This window comes from Ichthyophthirius multifiliis (assembly GCF_000220395.1).
Source record: "Ichthyophthirius multifiliis unplaced genomic scaffold scaff_1120509250855, whole genome shotgun sequence".
NCBI classification, from domain to species: domain Eukaryota; phylum Ciliophora; class Oligohymenophorea; order Hymenostomatida; genus Ichthyophthirius; species Ichthyophthirius multifiliis.
Genome location: NW_004086434.1, coordinates 34472 through 51415, shown reverse-complemented (window position 1 = coordinate 51415; position 16944 = coordinate 34472). Strand labels below are relative to the sequence as shown.

General features: G+C 14.7%; 3 protein-coding genes across 3 annotated transcripts, besides 29 other annotated features; 2 read left to right on the top strand and 1 right to left on the bottom strand. All coding sequences in view use genetic code 6, as the record gives it.

The window, feature by feature from the left end:
• Nucleotides 1-1050: 1050 nt before the first annotated feature.
• Nucleotides 1051-1106: a microsatellite.
• Nucleotides 1074-1116: a microsatellite.
• A 294-nt stretch (nt 1117-1410) lies between these two features.
• Nucleotides 1411-1465: a microsatellite.
• Nucleotides 1418-1465: a microsatellite.
• Nucleotides 1433-1505: a microsatellite.
• Nucleotides 1457-1501: a microsatellite.
• Nucleotides 1464-1497: a microsatellite.
• A 34-nt stretch (nt 1506-1539) lies between the features above and the next one.
• Nucleotides 1540-1575: a microsatellite.
• A 781-nt stretch (nt 1576-2356) lies between these two features.
• Nucleotides 2357-2398: a microsatellite.
• Nucleotides 2399-2551: 153 nt separating this feature from the next.
• Nucleotides 2552-2618: a microsatellite.
• A 16-nt stretch (nt 2619-2634) lies between these two features.
• Nucleotides 2635-2691: a microsatellite.
• Nucleotides 2692-2769: 78 nt separating this feature from the next.
• On the bottom strand, nt 2770-3576 carry IMG5_102540 (ubiquitin- hect domain protein, putative; the record flags this gene model as incomplete). Its single annotated transcript, XM_004035192.1, has 2 exons — nt 2770-3086; nt 3132-3576. 2 exons carry the CDS (start codon nt 3574-3576, stop codon nt 2770-2772), a joined length of 762 nt encoding a protein of 253 aa, XP_004035240.1.
• Nucleotides 3577-5600: 2024 nt separating this feature from the next.
• Nucleotides 5601-5637: a microsatellite.
• Nucleotides 5638-5660: 23 nt separating this feature from the next.
• Nucleotides 5661-5691: a microsatellite.
• Nucleotides 5692-6337: 646 nt separating this feature from the next.
• Nucleotides 6338-6399: a microsatellite.
• Nucleotides 6356-6397: a microsatellite.
• Nucleotides 6400-6882: 483 nt separating the features above from the next.
• Nucleotides 6883-6968: a microsatellite.
• Nucleotides 6884-6973: a microsatellite.
• Nucleotides 6887-6968: a microsatellite.
• Nucleotides 6944-6981: a microsatellite.
• A 36-nt stretch (nt 6982-7017) lies between these two features.
• Nucleotides 7018-7047: a microsatellite.
• A 984-nt stretch (nt 7048-8031) lies between these two features.
• IMG5_102530 (protein kinase domain protein) lies at nt 8032-9184 on the top strand (the record flags this gene model as incomplete). Its single annotated transcript, XM_004035191.1, has 2 exons — nt 8032-8673; nt 8729-9184. The coding sequence occupies 2 exons, from the start codon at nt 8032-8034 to the stop codon at nt 9182-9184; spliced, it is 1098 nt and encodes a 365-aa protein (XP_004035239.1).
• A 1554-nt stretch (nt 9185-10738) lies between these two features.
• Nucleotides 10739-10775: a microsatellite.
• Nucleotides 10776-10886: 111 nt separating this feature from the next.
• Nucleotides 10887-10937: a microsatellite.
• Nucleotides 10900-10939: a microsatellite.
• Nucleotides 10940-12052: 1113 nt separating this feature from the next.
• Nucleotides 12053-12122: a microsatellite.
• Nucleotides 12114-12154: a microsatellite.
• IMG5_102520 (kappab binding family nuclear factor, putative) lies at nt 12133-12950 on the top strand (the record flags this gene model as incomplete). Its single annotated transcript, XM_004035190.1, has 2 exons — nt 12133-12141; nt 12417-12950. The coding sequence occupies 2 exons, from the start codon at nt 12133-12135 to the stop codon at nt 12948-12950; spliced, it is 543 nt and encodes a 180-aa protein (XP_004035238.1).
• Nucleotides 12298-12350: a microsatellite.
• Nucleotides 12868-12947: a microsatellite.
• Nucleotides 12951-12962: 12 nt separating the features above from the next.
• Nucleotides 12963-13050: a microsatellite.
• Nucleotides 12976-13052: a microsatellite.
• Between the last annotated feature and the right edge of the window lie 3892 nt (nt 13053-16944).

Genomic DNA, 16944 nt, shown 5'->3' with positions numbered 1-16944 from the left:
TTTTTTCAAAAGATAAAAAAATATTTCAATTAAATTAAAATAATAAAATGTAAATTGAAAACTCTTCCTAAAGATTAGACTTTTCTGAAATAAGACCACTAAGTATTTTAAATAAATTAAAATAATTATTAAATAAAAAAAAAAATATAAGATTTCACAGAATTATAATAAGGAACTGCAACAGCTAGATGTTGTTTAGAATCTAAAGACGTAAAAATAATATGTTCAATGTAAAATATAAAAAAAGATAAATTTCAAAATACTCATCACTTATTAAAAAAAACACTAAAAAAAGTAATGGGCCGTTTCATGCTTTTAATGTTACATAATAAGATTGCGAAATAAAATATCAAATAAACTTTTTAAATAAAAAAGAATTAGAAAATTATAATGAATAAGTACATAAAAAAATATATTCATTAATACAAGTAATATAAAAGGAATAATCAATAATTTTAAAAAAAGATATTCTCTAGTTATTAAGCGATTTAATAAGCATAAAATAATACCCAAAATCTACAATTTTAATAACTTATGACATTATAGAGTCAAACGGTCCTATTTTTCCTCATTTAATTAATATATCTTGTTTTGTGTTAAATTTAGCAGGAATTTAAATGTTAGATTTATTTTCGAGTTGTTTTGTTGTAAATAATTTTTTATTATTTAGTTTTTTTTGGTTAAATAAAATATAATATTGAAAAAGGGATTTGTATAAGATATACCTTTAATTGATCCTAACTAATAAGAATATTAAAAAATGAGTAAAAAAATATGCATTGTATAATTAAAATAAACAAAAAAAATTGTGTATATGGAAACTGAAGGAAGTTTGAATATAGAATAAACCTAAAAAGTAAAATGCTTGACATTTTAATATATTTAAATATTAAAAATAAAAAGTTATTATCGTTAGCAACAAGTGGTTGTAATAAATTGAATGAATTAATGGGAAATATGTTATTATAAAATATGTAAAATAGTTGAAAAAATAATAATTAAATATATATATAATATTTTATTTTATTCTAAATTATTAATTTATATATTTTTTATATATATTTAATTTTTCATTTATTATATTAAATTTTTAATTTTATTAATTTTTGTATTTTAAAGAATTAATTTATTTATTTTAGACATGATTGAATTTTTTTTTACTTATCTCTTTTTTTGTTAATGTTTGGTCTATATTTTTTTATTAATATGTCTTTAGTTTAAATGTTTTTAAAGACTTTAGTTTTGGTCTAAGCTTAATTTCAATTTTTAAACTTATTATTATGTTTTTAATCAATTAGTAATTAGTTATATAAGTAAATTAAAAAACTAAACAAAATATTTGAATAAAATAAAATTAAAATGTATAAATTTTTTGCATATAAATATTAAAATGTATATAATAAAAACAAAAATAAATAATTTATATTATTAATAAAAATAATTTATTTATTATAATATAAATTTAAAAATAAAAATAAAAATAATATTAAAAATAAATTTATATTTTTTTAAAAAATATTATTAATAAATATCTTTTATAAAAATATATAAATTAAAAAAAATAATAATATTAAATAGATAAAACTAATTTATTTATATTCTTGTTAAAAAATAAATTATACATAGAACATTAAAAATAATTATAAATAAATTGTATTGAACTTTTTTTTTAAACAAAAAATAAGAAATTATATTTTAAATCTTTGATAAATGTTTAATAAAAATTAAAAAAAATACATATAATAATAAAAAATATATTTTTTTTTAATAAAATAAATATTATATTAAAATTATAATTATATTGCATGTATTATTATTATTATTTTTGATTTTTTTGATTTAATAGTATATAAATATTATATATATTATTTATAATTATCTTTAATTAATTATATAATAATTAATATATATCTTATTATTAGAAATATTATAAATTTTATATAATATCAATTTTTTTCTTAAATTTTAATTTTTTTTTTCCATGAAGTTTTATAGGTAAATTTTACTGAAGTAATATCGTTAATTTTGGGTATAAATAAGAAAAAGAATAAAACCTATATCTATTTTGGTTAGTAAAAAAAGTTATTGTATATTAAATAAAAATAATAATAAAAATTATTGATTTTTTTTATAAAAATTAAATATATATTTTTTAATTTTAATTTTTAAAATTATTTATATATGAGAATATATATATATATGTATACACAAACTTAACTATTTTTATATGCGTTATAATTCTATTTTTTTTATTGAATTTGTTGTATTTTTTTATATGTTTTAAATTAACAAACTTTAATAAATATCCATTAATATAAGGAAAATAAATTATTATTAAAAATTGGATATTTATTATATATTTTTTACAAAGATATTTTTTATAAAGATATTTTTTATATTAAATCGTATGAAAAATATTAGATTAATATTATTTTCTAAAAATTTAAATATGAAAAAAATATCATTTCAAAAATCAATACCAAACAAAAATAACTGAAATAAATAAAAAAAATATTTATAAAATAAAAATAACTTTAAAATATTTATTCTTTATATATATATATATATATATATATATCTATATATATATATATATATATATATATATATATATTATAATTTTTTTTAATATTCTAATATTTAATTAATAAAAATAAAATTTAATTTATAACTAAAAAAAATAAAAATTTATTAAATAATAGAGAATATAATTTCATATTATATAAAATCCTTTTTATCCATTACTAAAAGAATAATCAAGTTTTTCTTTCATAATCTCTTTATTCGGATATTAATGTGACTCTAAAATAAAAAATCATAAAAAAAAATGTATTTTTAAATACCTAATTCCTTAAAGCAAGTATGAGAAACAGGTAAAGATAACTTATCACTATTACTTTTATTAATAGTAATACGGAAGTTTTAAAAGCCACCAAAAGGAACTTTAAAACATCCAGTAGTAAAGAATAAAAAAGCTGCCCTTTGTTCTTAATCATATTCTTCTAAAATTTCAAAAAACCATTTAATTTAATCTGAATCTTAATTATATCCATTTTTGAAAATCAAATTTTATTTCATATCATTAACTTTTTTTAATTTATTTATATAAATTCAAATTAAAAAAAAAATACTATCAATAATATGATTTCCTGATAATCTATGATCTAATTCTCTTACAGAAATCATTTTTATATTTTATAAGGGAATAACTTCATAAAAACTTTTTTAAAATGCTTAAACTTAAGTTTCGATTTGCTTAACCATCCTAAAGTATACTAATTTTTTCACATAATCTTTTTTGTTTTCTTCAGTAACTTCAATATTACTTCTATTAGGAATCAACTCGATAACTTTCTATTCTCCAAATTAATTAATAGTATAAGTAAAATATAATTATAGTCCTTCTATACTATTTTAGAAAATATCCATTAACCCTTTAACCATTTAAGGGTCAATATCTTCCAAATCATTAATATAAAGAGGTTATCCAAGAATTTATTTCAAAAAGAATTTGGTAAAATCAACTTCGCAAGTGAAACCATCAATAAGTGCCTTTGCAACTAATCTTCCTGCCATTTAAAAGTGTAACAAATGATCTACTATTATTATTGAGTTTGGAGAAGGTTACATTGTGATGCCGTTCGAAGAAGGCTAGAAAAACCCTTTTTTTGGGTCTAATAAATCTTTAAATAATTATGTATAGAACTCTCCTAATAGAGCAACAGCATCTACTCTACTTTCGCCATTAAATTAAATATCGAATTTACTTTAATTTAAATTATATTCGTTTTATTTAATTAACATTTTATAGACAGAATACCAAATTTAGTCTCTATCAACACGTAATACTAAAGAAACTGAGGAAATATTTGAATTTTGTAATTTTTTTTAGGATTGATTTACTCTTTACCTATTTATAAAATATTTTTTAATTTTTTTCTTTATTTTTATTAAAAAAAAAAATACTAAATAATGTTTAATTTTTAATTAAAAGTTAATTTTGATAAGTCGGTATCTTCTATAAATTAATTCCAAATTTTATTATTATTGATAATTTTCAAAATTAAAATAAGGAATTTGTTTTTAAAAAGTTCATATAAATCAATTATATTTTAAGATGAATATTATTTAACTATAATATTCAAGTTAGGTTCTACTTATTCTTTATTTGGAGCGCAATTAAATATTTTTTTCAAAGCTTTCATTTCATTTAATTATTACTATTATTCATTATTTTCTAAATAATTATTCAACTATTCATAATTATTTTGTTTCTATTCAGAGAATGTTTAATATATTTTTATCAAAGATTATAATGGATTTTAAAAAGAATAAAAAGAACTATTAATATCGTCATTGGACACTTTTTCAAGTAATAAGCATTAGTTTATGGTTTCATATAATATTTAGTAGAATTCTTATAAACACTTACATTAATCAACCAATATATGTTTAATTTCGTCAAAAATAGCATTTTTTTCTAATATTAATTTCTATTTATACCTATTTTAACAAATTTATTCATCTTTATTATTTTTGAGATTTTTATATTTATTTTAATAAGACTTCATTTTGAAAATTAAAGTTTTATATATTTATTTTATCAAATACTTTATATTCATATAAAACGATTACATGTAATCACAATAAAAGTAGTTAGAATTGCTGTTAAAATTTACAAATTATTATTTTGCTATTTATGTAATATTTTAATTTTCTTCATTAAATATATTTTCATAGAAATTTTCGACTTTATATTTTTCTTTTAGATCATTTTTAACTTCTATTATTCAATTCAAAAAGTTCTCTCCTACTTTCTTCATTTGTTAACCGTATTTTTAAACATATATTCGCAAATAAATATTAACGTCTCATTATCTAATATATTATAATCAAAAATTTCTAGTGTAAATGAATAATCTATAAATTTCTGACCATTCGTTATAAAATAATTAATTATTAATTTATATATCATTATTAGCTATTTTTTAATTAACTTTATATATTTTAAAATTATAAAAATCTAAAATATTAAATTTTTTAGAGACGTTCTATTTAATGATTTCATTTTTTATATTTTAATTATCTATATTTATAACTTAGACAGTTTTTCTATATAAACAATATAAATTTTAAACGTTATTAAAAATAGCTTAATAAGTATCATCGCCAAAATAAATATGTTTCAAACCAATATCTTCAAAGGTAATATTTTTATCAAAGTTACCTAAATTTTATTTATTTACTGTGATTTTTAACAAATCAATTATTATTTCTTCAAAATTTTTATATTATTAGTAATTATTATCATTATTTATAATTTCATAATTAATTCTAAAATCAATATTAGAATATTACTTTTTTGTTAATTATAAGTTTTTCTCTTCAATATTTTGACAGATTGTATCTTTTTATTCAGGTATAAAATCTTTATTAATATTTTCGATTATTTCTAGATTTTCAAATGCTTTGAGATTAATAAATTATTCGAAATTTAAAAATAATAGACCATATTTGTAATCGAATAATAAAAACTTTATATATTAAGTTCATTTATTTATTAAATTTTAAATCATTTAAATATAAGATTGATCATTCTATATTTTATATATAATTTTATTTATATATATATATTTTTTAAATATTTATTTTACATTTTCTTTTTAAAAATTAATTTTTTTAAATATTAATCAATTCATTAAATATTAAATTGTTAATTATATCCAAAAATTTTAAAGTAGTTAAAAGGATTTACAAATGCTTTTTCAAATATTTTTAAAATATATTGTTCTTAATTTTCATTAAATAAACTTAAAAAAACTAATTTTAGAGCGAGCCGTTTTTTAAGAAATTATAGGCACTTATAAACATTTTTCAAATTGTTCTTCAATTTTTTTTCATCATAACTTAATTCATATTTATTAAACTATTACTTTACTTCATAAATAACTTATTTCTCTTGAACTTTTTTCTCTTCTTTTTATTTGAATTTATTTTCGGCTTATTCTTATATTATTTTAACCTATTATTATTCTTGTTTATCAAAAATTTCATTTAAATTTTAATCTTAGCCATTAAAAATAATGTTCCTATCATCTTCTTCTAAATTTTATATTATTTTTTTGAATTCTTTAGATTCTAAATATGTATTAAGTTCTAATTTTTCTTCTTCTAATTTTTGATCGAAATCTTAACATATTTAATTTTTTTCTTTTTATGCAAGAAATTAATCTATATCTTATTTTTCTTTTTATATAAGCAATTCATACTATTCTTTTTTTTTTTCAAGATATTCTTCTTTTTAATCATCTGTTAATTTTGAAAACTCGTAAAAATCTATATTTATATTTATATTTATATTTATATTATATATATATATATAATATATATATATATATAAATTTATAAATTTTTATATGCATCAAATATTAATTGTTTTATTTACTAATTGTATTTTTTTTTTTTTTATTTTATTTAAATAAGTAATTTTTTAAAAATTTTTTTAATTTATAATGCAATAATTTTTTTATTTAAATGATAAGATTTATAATGATTAGTTATTATTTTTGTTTTAATATATAAAGTTTTAATATATTCTATATATTTTAAAATATAAATTAAATTTTTATTTTAAGATATTTTAATATATTTAAAATGTTCTTTAATGATATAAATTTATGATAATTTATAAATAAACAAAATATAGTTTATTAAATTATTTTATATATATTTATTTGAACAAACATAAAATTTTATTTAAAATTTATACTTAAAAATATTAATATAATTTAAATTAAAAAAATATTTTATATAAATTATTAGATAAAATTTAAAAAATTAATTAAATTTAAAAAAGATTATTTTTATTAATTTTTTATTAAAATAAATATGTATATATATAAAAACTAATATATAAATATATATATATAAATATATAAATACATATATAATTAAATATTTATATATATTTAATGTTTATATTTATAATTCATTAAATATATAAAAAAAAATAATAACAAATATAAATAAATATAAATATATATAAATTCTATTTTAAATTTATCTAAAATATTACTAAATTTTTTATAAAAATATTAATGAATAATTAATTTATTTATCATTCTTTACACAGTTAATCAAGATATAAATATTAAAGATCAAAATCAATATCATTTGCTTCAAATAATAAACTTAATGATTAGTCTACTAAGTTCTTTTTATATCCTTTGAAATCTAAAAATTGTATTAATATTTCATCAAATACTAGAATATCCTACAATTAAAACTAAAACCTTTAACAAATTTCTCCTCGAAGAATATTTAAAATACAAGTAGGTTTATATAAATAATAAAACGATTGCTCTTATCATAAAAACATTCTTACTAAATAAATAATTACTTAAAATATAAATTTTTAAAACTTAAATACTCCTAAAAAGCTAATAAACTAATATTAATAATCTAAATTTTTAACTATAAATTCTAAAGATTAATTTTATATAAATTCACCTTTTTAAAAAGATGCAAATATTCAAAATTAAAATAATTAGTTTTATTTTTAATAGGAAAGGAATTTACAAAAAACCAACAGAATTCCATTTTAATAAGGTTAAACTTAAGTAAAAATTTATTAACTTTCAAATAATTTAATAAGTAATAGTTAAAATAATTTTTGTACTAATAACATAAAATTTTAATAATAACTAAATATCAGACATAATATAAATTAATATTATTCGATTAAATTTTAAAAAGAAAATTCTCCTTCTAGTGCTAACTTTAATAAAAGCACCCTCGAATAATAAGAAATATAAAAAATAACTTAGTTTAATAATGGATTTTAAATGACGAAATAATAATAAAAATAAATAGATAAATCTTAAAATAAAAGCAATATTATAGTTATGACGAAAAATAAGTATGAACATAAATAAAATAATATTAATGGATAATTTATTAATCTTAATAATAAAATCAAGCAACTAATACCTTAACAAGATAATACTCAATATAATTTATTAAAAAATTTTTATGAAAGTAAAAACTGCTATTCTACTATAGATAATATATAATAATAAATAAATAAAACTAATTAGAATACTTTAAAATTAAGATAAGGAGATTATTAATAACAATAATAATACATTAGCTAATAATTTAGTCTTTAATAAAATAATAAATAATAATTAAAAAAAGAATATTTCGAATTTCTTAAACCTATAGGTTAAGGTGTTTTTGGAACTGTATATATGGTTAGGTATATTTTTTTTCATAATAATAAAATAAAAATATTTAATTGAAATAAAAAAAAAATTAAGAAATATAAAATCATAAAATATAAATGCATTAAAGGTAATAGAAAAGAAAATTATAAATTAAAATAATATGCTTTAATAATTATAAAGAGAATTAAATATTCAATTTAACTTTTGCAAGCATAAGAATATTCTTTAGTGTAATGGATATTTTGAAGATGATAATTATTTTTATATTGTTTTAGAATATGCAAATGATGGAAATTTAGCTTAGTTATTATAAAAAAGCTAAAATAATTTTTTATAAGAAAAAAATAGTGCAAAAATTATATAATAGTTATGCGAAGCTATAAATTACTTACATAATTAAAATATTATACATAGAGATTTAAAATTAGAAAATATTTTAATTTAAAATGTAAAATTTAATAAAATAATTATTTAAAACAAAATAATTAATAACAATTTTATAGGGTACAATTAAATTATGCGATTTTGGTTGTGCTGCATTTTCTGATGTAAATGGAAACATAAGAAGAAAATCATTCTGTGGAACCATAGATTATGTTGCTCCTGAAATGATTGATGGCTAAATTTATGATAAGGAAATTGATGTTTGGGCTTTGGGAGTAATTTGCTATGAATTGAATTCAGGATATCCTCCTTTTAGTAAAAACACTGAAAAAGAAACTTTTGATGCAATATAAAGAGTATAATTTCTTTCTTTTTTTTAAAAAGAAAATAATTTATATATTAATTTAATATTAAATAATTATTTTATAAAAAAGTTAGATATTAATTATCCTAATCATTTTTCCTAAAATCTTATTAATTTTCTTTAATAAATTTTTGTTGTAAATAAAAATTAAAGATGTACAATATAAGAATTGTTATAACATTAATGGTTATTAAAATTTTAATAAAATTGATAATTAGAATAAAAATGCAAATATGTATTATTAAAATTTAATAATTTTTTTATTTTTTATTAATTCAAAAATTATAATTAAAATTTTTGATATTTATAAAAAAAATAATAGTATATAATCTAATAAATTTTCAATTAAGAAAAAAATAATATTAACCGCTTTTTTATTTTTTATAAAATATTTTTTTTTTAAATAAATAAAATAAACCATTAAACATTATAAATTAAAAAAATGTATTTATATCAAACCTCATATTTTAATTTCATTAATAATTATAGATTTTCTGATGTTTCTTTAATTTCTTTTCCTGTATTATTTTGCCTACTAATAATATTCTAAAATTTATTAACATTTTATAAAATCTTATGTGTATTTTAGTCTATTGAATCCTTTATATTTTTTAAAGATTCTTACTCTATTTCTTTAACAAAAATAGAATTTTTATATAAAAAAAAATCTTCTCTATACTAAACTAATTTATTAGTTGTAGATTTTAAAATAAATCCAATTATTTATTAACATGTTTTACATTCTACATAAAAATAACTACATAAATAAAATGGAGAATTTTCAAAAACTTTAATTTTATTCTAGACTTTAAAGTTTATTGAATAATTTTCATATTCCTATGTAGATCTCAATAAATAAAATTATTGTTAATTAATATTTGCTTCTAAAACATCAAAGTTGTTTAGTTCGAATAATTCTGTTTATATGTTATTACGAAGATAACAAAATTAACATAAATATTCATAATTATTCTACATTTTTAATATTTTAAATATTTTTTTTAAAAATAGTGAATAAATGCATATAAAATTGAAAAAAATTAGCTTAGTAAATAAAAAAAATGTAATTTTTTTATTTAAAAAAAAAAAGTTAAATAAATAAATTAAAATTATAATAAAAATAATCAAAGAAATTTTTTTTTTTTTTTTAAATATAAATATATTAATTAAAAATTCATATGTAAATTATTGATAATATAAATTTATTGTATATATTTTTAACAAAAGGAAAATTATTTTTAGTATAAAAATTATATATTTAAATAATAATAATAATTAGATTTTTATATTTAAATTATTTTTGTATTTAATTGAATAATATTAAAATTGATTAAATAAAAAATAATAAGTTCAAATATAAATTTTCAAAACAATATATAAAGAATAATTGAATTAAAAAAAAATATTTAATTTCAGATTAAATAAATAAAAAATTAATATAAATTTAAAAAATATTTAAAATAATTTTAATTAATTTTTTTTAAATTATTAAGAACTTTAGTTAAGTGAAATTCAAAAAATAATTATATGAAGATGGAATAAATATTATTATTTTAATATTATAAAAATAATATTACTATAAAACATTTATTTCTATTAACTCATAAAATTTTTTATTTTAGATTTTTAAAAAATATATAATTTTAGTAAAAGAAATATCTAAAAATAAAATCTTTAATTTAATTAATAATTCTCAAAATTAAAAAAATAGATTACCAATATTATTATTTATGAATAAATAAAATAAAATAGCTAAATAGATTTATTTAAAACTTTTTCTTTTAAAACTTGTTTCTTTAAAATTAATATTGAATTTAAAATTGTAAATAAATTATTTTTTTCCTTTTAAAAAAAATTATTTTATTTAAAGAATTTTATTAAATTTCCTATTTTTTGTTACGAATAATTTAAAATATTTTAATAATTTTATTTTAAATGATATTATTTATAAATAATATTTATTTATTAACAATTTATTCTTTTATTTTTTTTAAAAAATTATAAATTAAAATAAATAAATAAATAAAATATATTAAAGATATTAAGAAATGAGTAAAAAACTTCTAACAAAATAATTTATTGAATAAGATCTATTTAAAAAAAAGATTTGTAAAAAACATTAAACCAAATATAAAAAAGAACATTGTATATATAAAAAATTAAAATAGTTTTGATACATACAATAAAACATATTAGTAAATAAAAAAGAATTTGGAAAATAATTTAGAAAATCGTAATATAAAAAAAATATAAACAATTTTAGTTAATCAATTTCATATTTTTATTTAAAAAAAAAATAGTTATAGTTTAAGCTGATGTAAGTGACTATTCATCTGATTACGCAATTGATGAGGACTAAAGTAAAATTAAAAACAAATTGTTTAAAAATATCAATAAAACAAATAGTATTTGATGAAAATAAAGAAAATATATATTTAGAAGCTGATGGAATAGATAAAATAAAAATACCAACAAATTTACTTACATTAGAAGACATGAATGATGTAAAAAACAATAATATTTGAAAAAAAAAAAAAAAAGTTGTTTGATTTAAAAACATTTAATGAAATTTTTAATTTAGAAGAATAATAAAAATTGAAAAATTTATTACCTAAATAAAATTAAGATGAAATTTTAGAAAAATTAATGAAAGGAGAAAACTTTGCATATGGAATAAATCCATTAAATGAATTTTTAATAAAAGCAAAAATAGGAAATTTTACATATATGAGAAAATAAGAATAATAAATAGAAAAAAAGATCTCATAAAAATATTTACTTGAATATTATTAAAATACATATAAATAAATATAATAAAAAAATATTTCTACAGTAATATTATTATTTTTAAATTTTTAAAAATAAAAATAAAAAAAATAAAAAGCTTCTAAAAAAAAGGAGAAACACAACAAAATTAGAAGATATTTTAAGTAGTGAAAGTGAACAAAGTGATTAAAGCCTTTAAAAATTAAAACCAGAAATAGATTTTTGTTAAGTATCAATAGGAAATAGTACAGATGGTAGTGATTAAGATAAAAGCTTGAAAAAAAAAACTTTATAAAATACAAATACAATTATAAATAATAATAATAATAAAAATAATAATATTAATAATAATAATAATAATAATAATAATAATAAATAATAATTGTAATAGTAATGGTAATAGTAATGTTAATAGATCATATTCAAAAGTTGAAAATACAGTAAGTTTAAACAAACCTAATTTAATAATTCTTTAAAAAACAAATGCTAATTAAGATTCTTCAGAACCTAAAAGTTAAAGATAATCATCTATTTAAATTACAAATTCTTAAACTTCTAAATAATAAGTTTTTTTTATATATTAAAAAGTTTATTATATTATATAATAAAAAAATAGTAAAAAATTAAAGCTCCAGTATTTATATAAAAAAAATCAACAATAAAATAAATATAAAAAGGTTTCTAAAGAATGGTTATTAAACTATAGAGAATAGGAAAGACAAAGATACGCAAACCCAACAAAACCATGGGTTTATACCTGTATGGATGGTTCAAAGACATGTGTAGCTCCTGTATGTAAAAAAGTGACCACAAATCTATAATCAAAACCACGTGATCATGCATTTTTAAAACCAGGTAGATCTCCATATATAACGATTTTATCTTTAGTAAGAGATGCATGTGCTAAAATGCCGAATGGAATGGGAACAAGATCTGATATATGTGAATTATTAAAAGAAAGTTAATATATAAATTCAGATTTGACTTAAGATAAAGTAAGTACTATAGTAAGTGGAGCATTAGATAGATTACACTATTTAGATGATCCATGTATTAAATATGATCAAGAAAAAAAGGTTTGGTTTTATTTACATAAAGATAGAATAGATGATAATACATCATGGAGAGATAATAATAATAATAATAATAATAATAATAATAATAATAATAATAATAATAATAATAATAATGATATAAATAATAATAATTGATTTTAAATTAACTTTTTATTACGTATTTATTTTATTTAATTTTTATTATTTAATTTTTTTTTATTATAAATTTATTTTATTATTTTATTTATTTAATTTTATATAAATTTTTTTTTTGAATTTTAAAAAATATTACATTTTTTTTATAAAATTTTTCTTATTTTTATAAGTTATATAAATTATTATATTTTTTATTTTTTAATAATTTAGATTTATTATTTATAATTGGACTAAATCGTTTAATTTTTTATTATATTTGTATCTTCGAATAATAATAATAAAATTGATTTTTTATTTAAAAAGATAAATTTAATATTTATGAAATAAATATGAATTCATATAATAATCTTACTTTTTTTATCTATTTTTAACTTTAATAAAGAAATATAAATCGAAAATTTATTTATTTTTTATAAAAATATTTGAATTTTTTTATAAGATACTAAAATATTAAAAAATTAAATAAATATTAAAATAACAATTTTATAAAATTTTAGTTTAAAATATATAATATTTAAAATCATAAAAATAAATAAATAATAAATTATATATTAAATATTTATTTTAATCTTTTTAGTATAATTATTAATTACTTAAAATTATTTTTTAGTAATATAAACTATATATATATATATATTACAGATTTCAACAAATATTTATTTATTTATATTTTTATATATTCAAAAAATAATTTACATATTTTATTCTATTTTACATTCATTTCATTTTCTTTATTAATTTTAATAAAATTCTTATGATTTTTTAATACAGTCAACTGAATTTTCATAATTGTCCATATTAAAAATATTTTTTATCTCTAAATTATCCTATTATAATATAAATATTTTTTTTTTATATAAAATTTACTTTTTATTTTATTTAGATTTAATGTATTTCTTAATGAATTTATTATATTTAATTATTTTCTACTATTTCTTTAAGTTTAACTAAATTAAAATCATTTAAAAAATTTAAATAATCTGTGTCCTCAAATTTATTGTTTGAGCAAACATTAGGAAGCTTAAAATAAAAAGTAATTATATTATTATTGAATTTTTTTGATGTTATTTTTTATAATTATTTTATAAAAAAGAAAGATTTTATTTATATATATTAAGGAATTTATTAATCTGGAGTTTATTGGTCCTATTTTAATATTTAAAAAATAAATTATTATAATTCATTTTTATTACATTTTTTATTAAATTTTCATTATTTTTAATATTCTTTAAAAAATTTAAAGTAAAATTATCAATAGAAATAGTAATTACAAAATCTTTTATTTTAAAAATAAAAAATGTTTAAATAATATAATTAATACTATAAAAAAGAAACCTTCAGTTATTAATAATATATTCGAACTAGATTTATAATTATATGAATTAACTTAATCTAATTTCGAATCTTAATTGTTTTTATTTTTCAAGCTTTAGCAAGAATAAAAAGTAAACTATTTATTTTTTAAAATTTACAAAAAACTAATCCAAGTATTAATTTAAACTTTATAACTTTAGAAAATTCCTTTATTTTAATAATTTTTAGCCAAAATTTATTTCCTCAATTAACTATAATTAATATTTTTTTTCAATATTAGTCCTTAACTTTATATTTTTTTAACATTGTTAATGTTTTCATTACTTTAAATTTATTTTTAAGTTTCTTATTTACAATAAGAAACTTAAAGATAATTTTTATCTTCCTTATTAATATTAATTAATTTACTAGAAACTAAATGATCGTTATAATTTTCTTCTTTATTATTAATAATTAATATTTTATTTATCATTGGTATATTCTTTGATTATTATTGTAAATAATTTTCTTCATTATTACTATTAACAATAATGAAAGTATTTTTTTTATCATTTTATTTATTAACGAATTATTATTATTATTTTTAATTTTTGGTATTTTCCTAATTTATAATAAATAAATTTTAACTATGAACTGAATTCGAATGAATATTAACAAAATTTTCCTTTTTCTTTTCTTAAATATTTGAAACAAGTACATTTTTACTATCTTATTTATTATCTTTTGAATTAAAAACATTTAAAAAATATTCAAAAAGAGAATAATTAACTAATTTACTATTATTAATTCCATTATTACTAATACTTTAAATAGTCATAATTCTACAAAGTTTACAGAATTCTTTTTTGTGTTTATTTAAAGGAATATTCATTTATATTGATAAATTATGCAATTCTTTAAATCCTCCTTATAATATAGATACATAAGGAAAATTTCCATTCAAAATTTTTTCAATAACTCCATTTTTTTTTTCATTAATTATCTGTTTATCGTTATTGGTGATAAAACAAAAGTGAAAAAGCCCTTTTTTTAATTCAAACTCATCTTCAAAATTTATTTCGCTTTTTTCTTTTTCGAAAATTTATATTGCTTAATCTATATTTCCTTGAAATTTAAAATCATCACGAATATCAATTATCTTTAAATTTATTTCTTATTTTTCCTAAATTTAGGTTTGCTTTATATTTTAATATACTTATTATGCAAATTCAGATATTGTTTCATCATATAAATCATAATCTTCTTTTTAATTGCTGATTTTACAGTGTTAGCAATTGTTATCTTTTTAATTACAGTCTGGATTTTTACATTTTATTATGTTTGGGTATATATAACTGAATAGTTCTCGAGGAAATAAAGGTATTGTTTAATAGTTTTGGATTGCTTATGATATGTTTTTCATTTGAATTTTTGTAGATTCTTCTTTGGCATAATTTTTATTTAAAATATTAAATTTCTTTATCATATAGTTAAATGATAAAGGTGTTTATTATTTTATTTAATAAGCTCTATTTTTTTTAATACAATATATATTACTTTTTAATATTATTTTTTATATTTTTTTATATTTTTGCTGTATTTTTTAAAAATAAAATAAAAGCGAGAAAAAAAAATTATTGACTGTTTATAAATATGAGTTTTTATAAAAAAATACAGAAAAATAATATATTAAGAAAATTGATATATTTATATTATTATTTTACATTTTGTATATTTCTTTTAATTCTTATAAATTTTCCATTTTTAATCCAGCCAAAGTTTAAGGTAATAGACTTTAGTCTACAAGAAATAGTTTTTACTTAAAATAAAATATAAGACCTAAAGAAAAATAAAGAATCATCAAAGGATCATTTTCAATTATATATATATCCCAAAAATTATATAAAATATCTAAGCTTAATTTACTTTTGAAATTATATAATTTTTTTTTTAAATATATTTTTAAATACCTTGCAAAAAGTGTTATAAACCAAGGATATGCATATATTTCTGGAAAAATAAAACTTTTTTAAAATTTTTCATTTAACACAGGATCGTGATATTTTATTAATAATATAAATGAAGAAAAAAAGCATTATAAACTATAAAAATCCTATTTTTTTTATAAAAAATAATAAATAAACATAATTTGATAAAATTATTTTATTTTAACTTAGTCAAGATAAAAATTAGGTATGAATTTGTCTAAAAAAGCTACAAAATAAATATATGATTGAGAAAGAGTAATTTACTTATTTAAATATGTCAAATATAAAAAAGGAGCTGCTAATTCATTTAAACCTTATTTATATTCGAAATCTTAATTCTTACAATAAAAAGTTAAAAACTTTTCTAATTATAAATGCATTTTTTAATTGAATTTATCGCACCTTGTTCTTATTGAATCCTAATAAATTATACTATATTTTGTTTTAATTTTTGTTTATATATTTTAAATCAAAATAAAAGCTTCAATATTTTTTTTATACTGTTAAAAAGGTAAATCTAGCTTTACATTAATTATATCTTCATCTTATACTGTGTTATTTTAATTTATTTATAATTTGTGCTTTTATTATTTTGAAATAAAAAAAAATATTTTATTATTGTTCTTATTTTTTTAAACTACATTTAAAAAATTTATTTTTGGTTAATACTTAGATTGTTAAATATTTTAAACACTGCTTTTTTATATATTCTT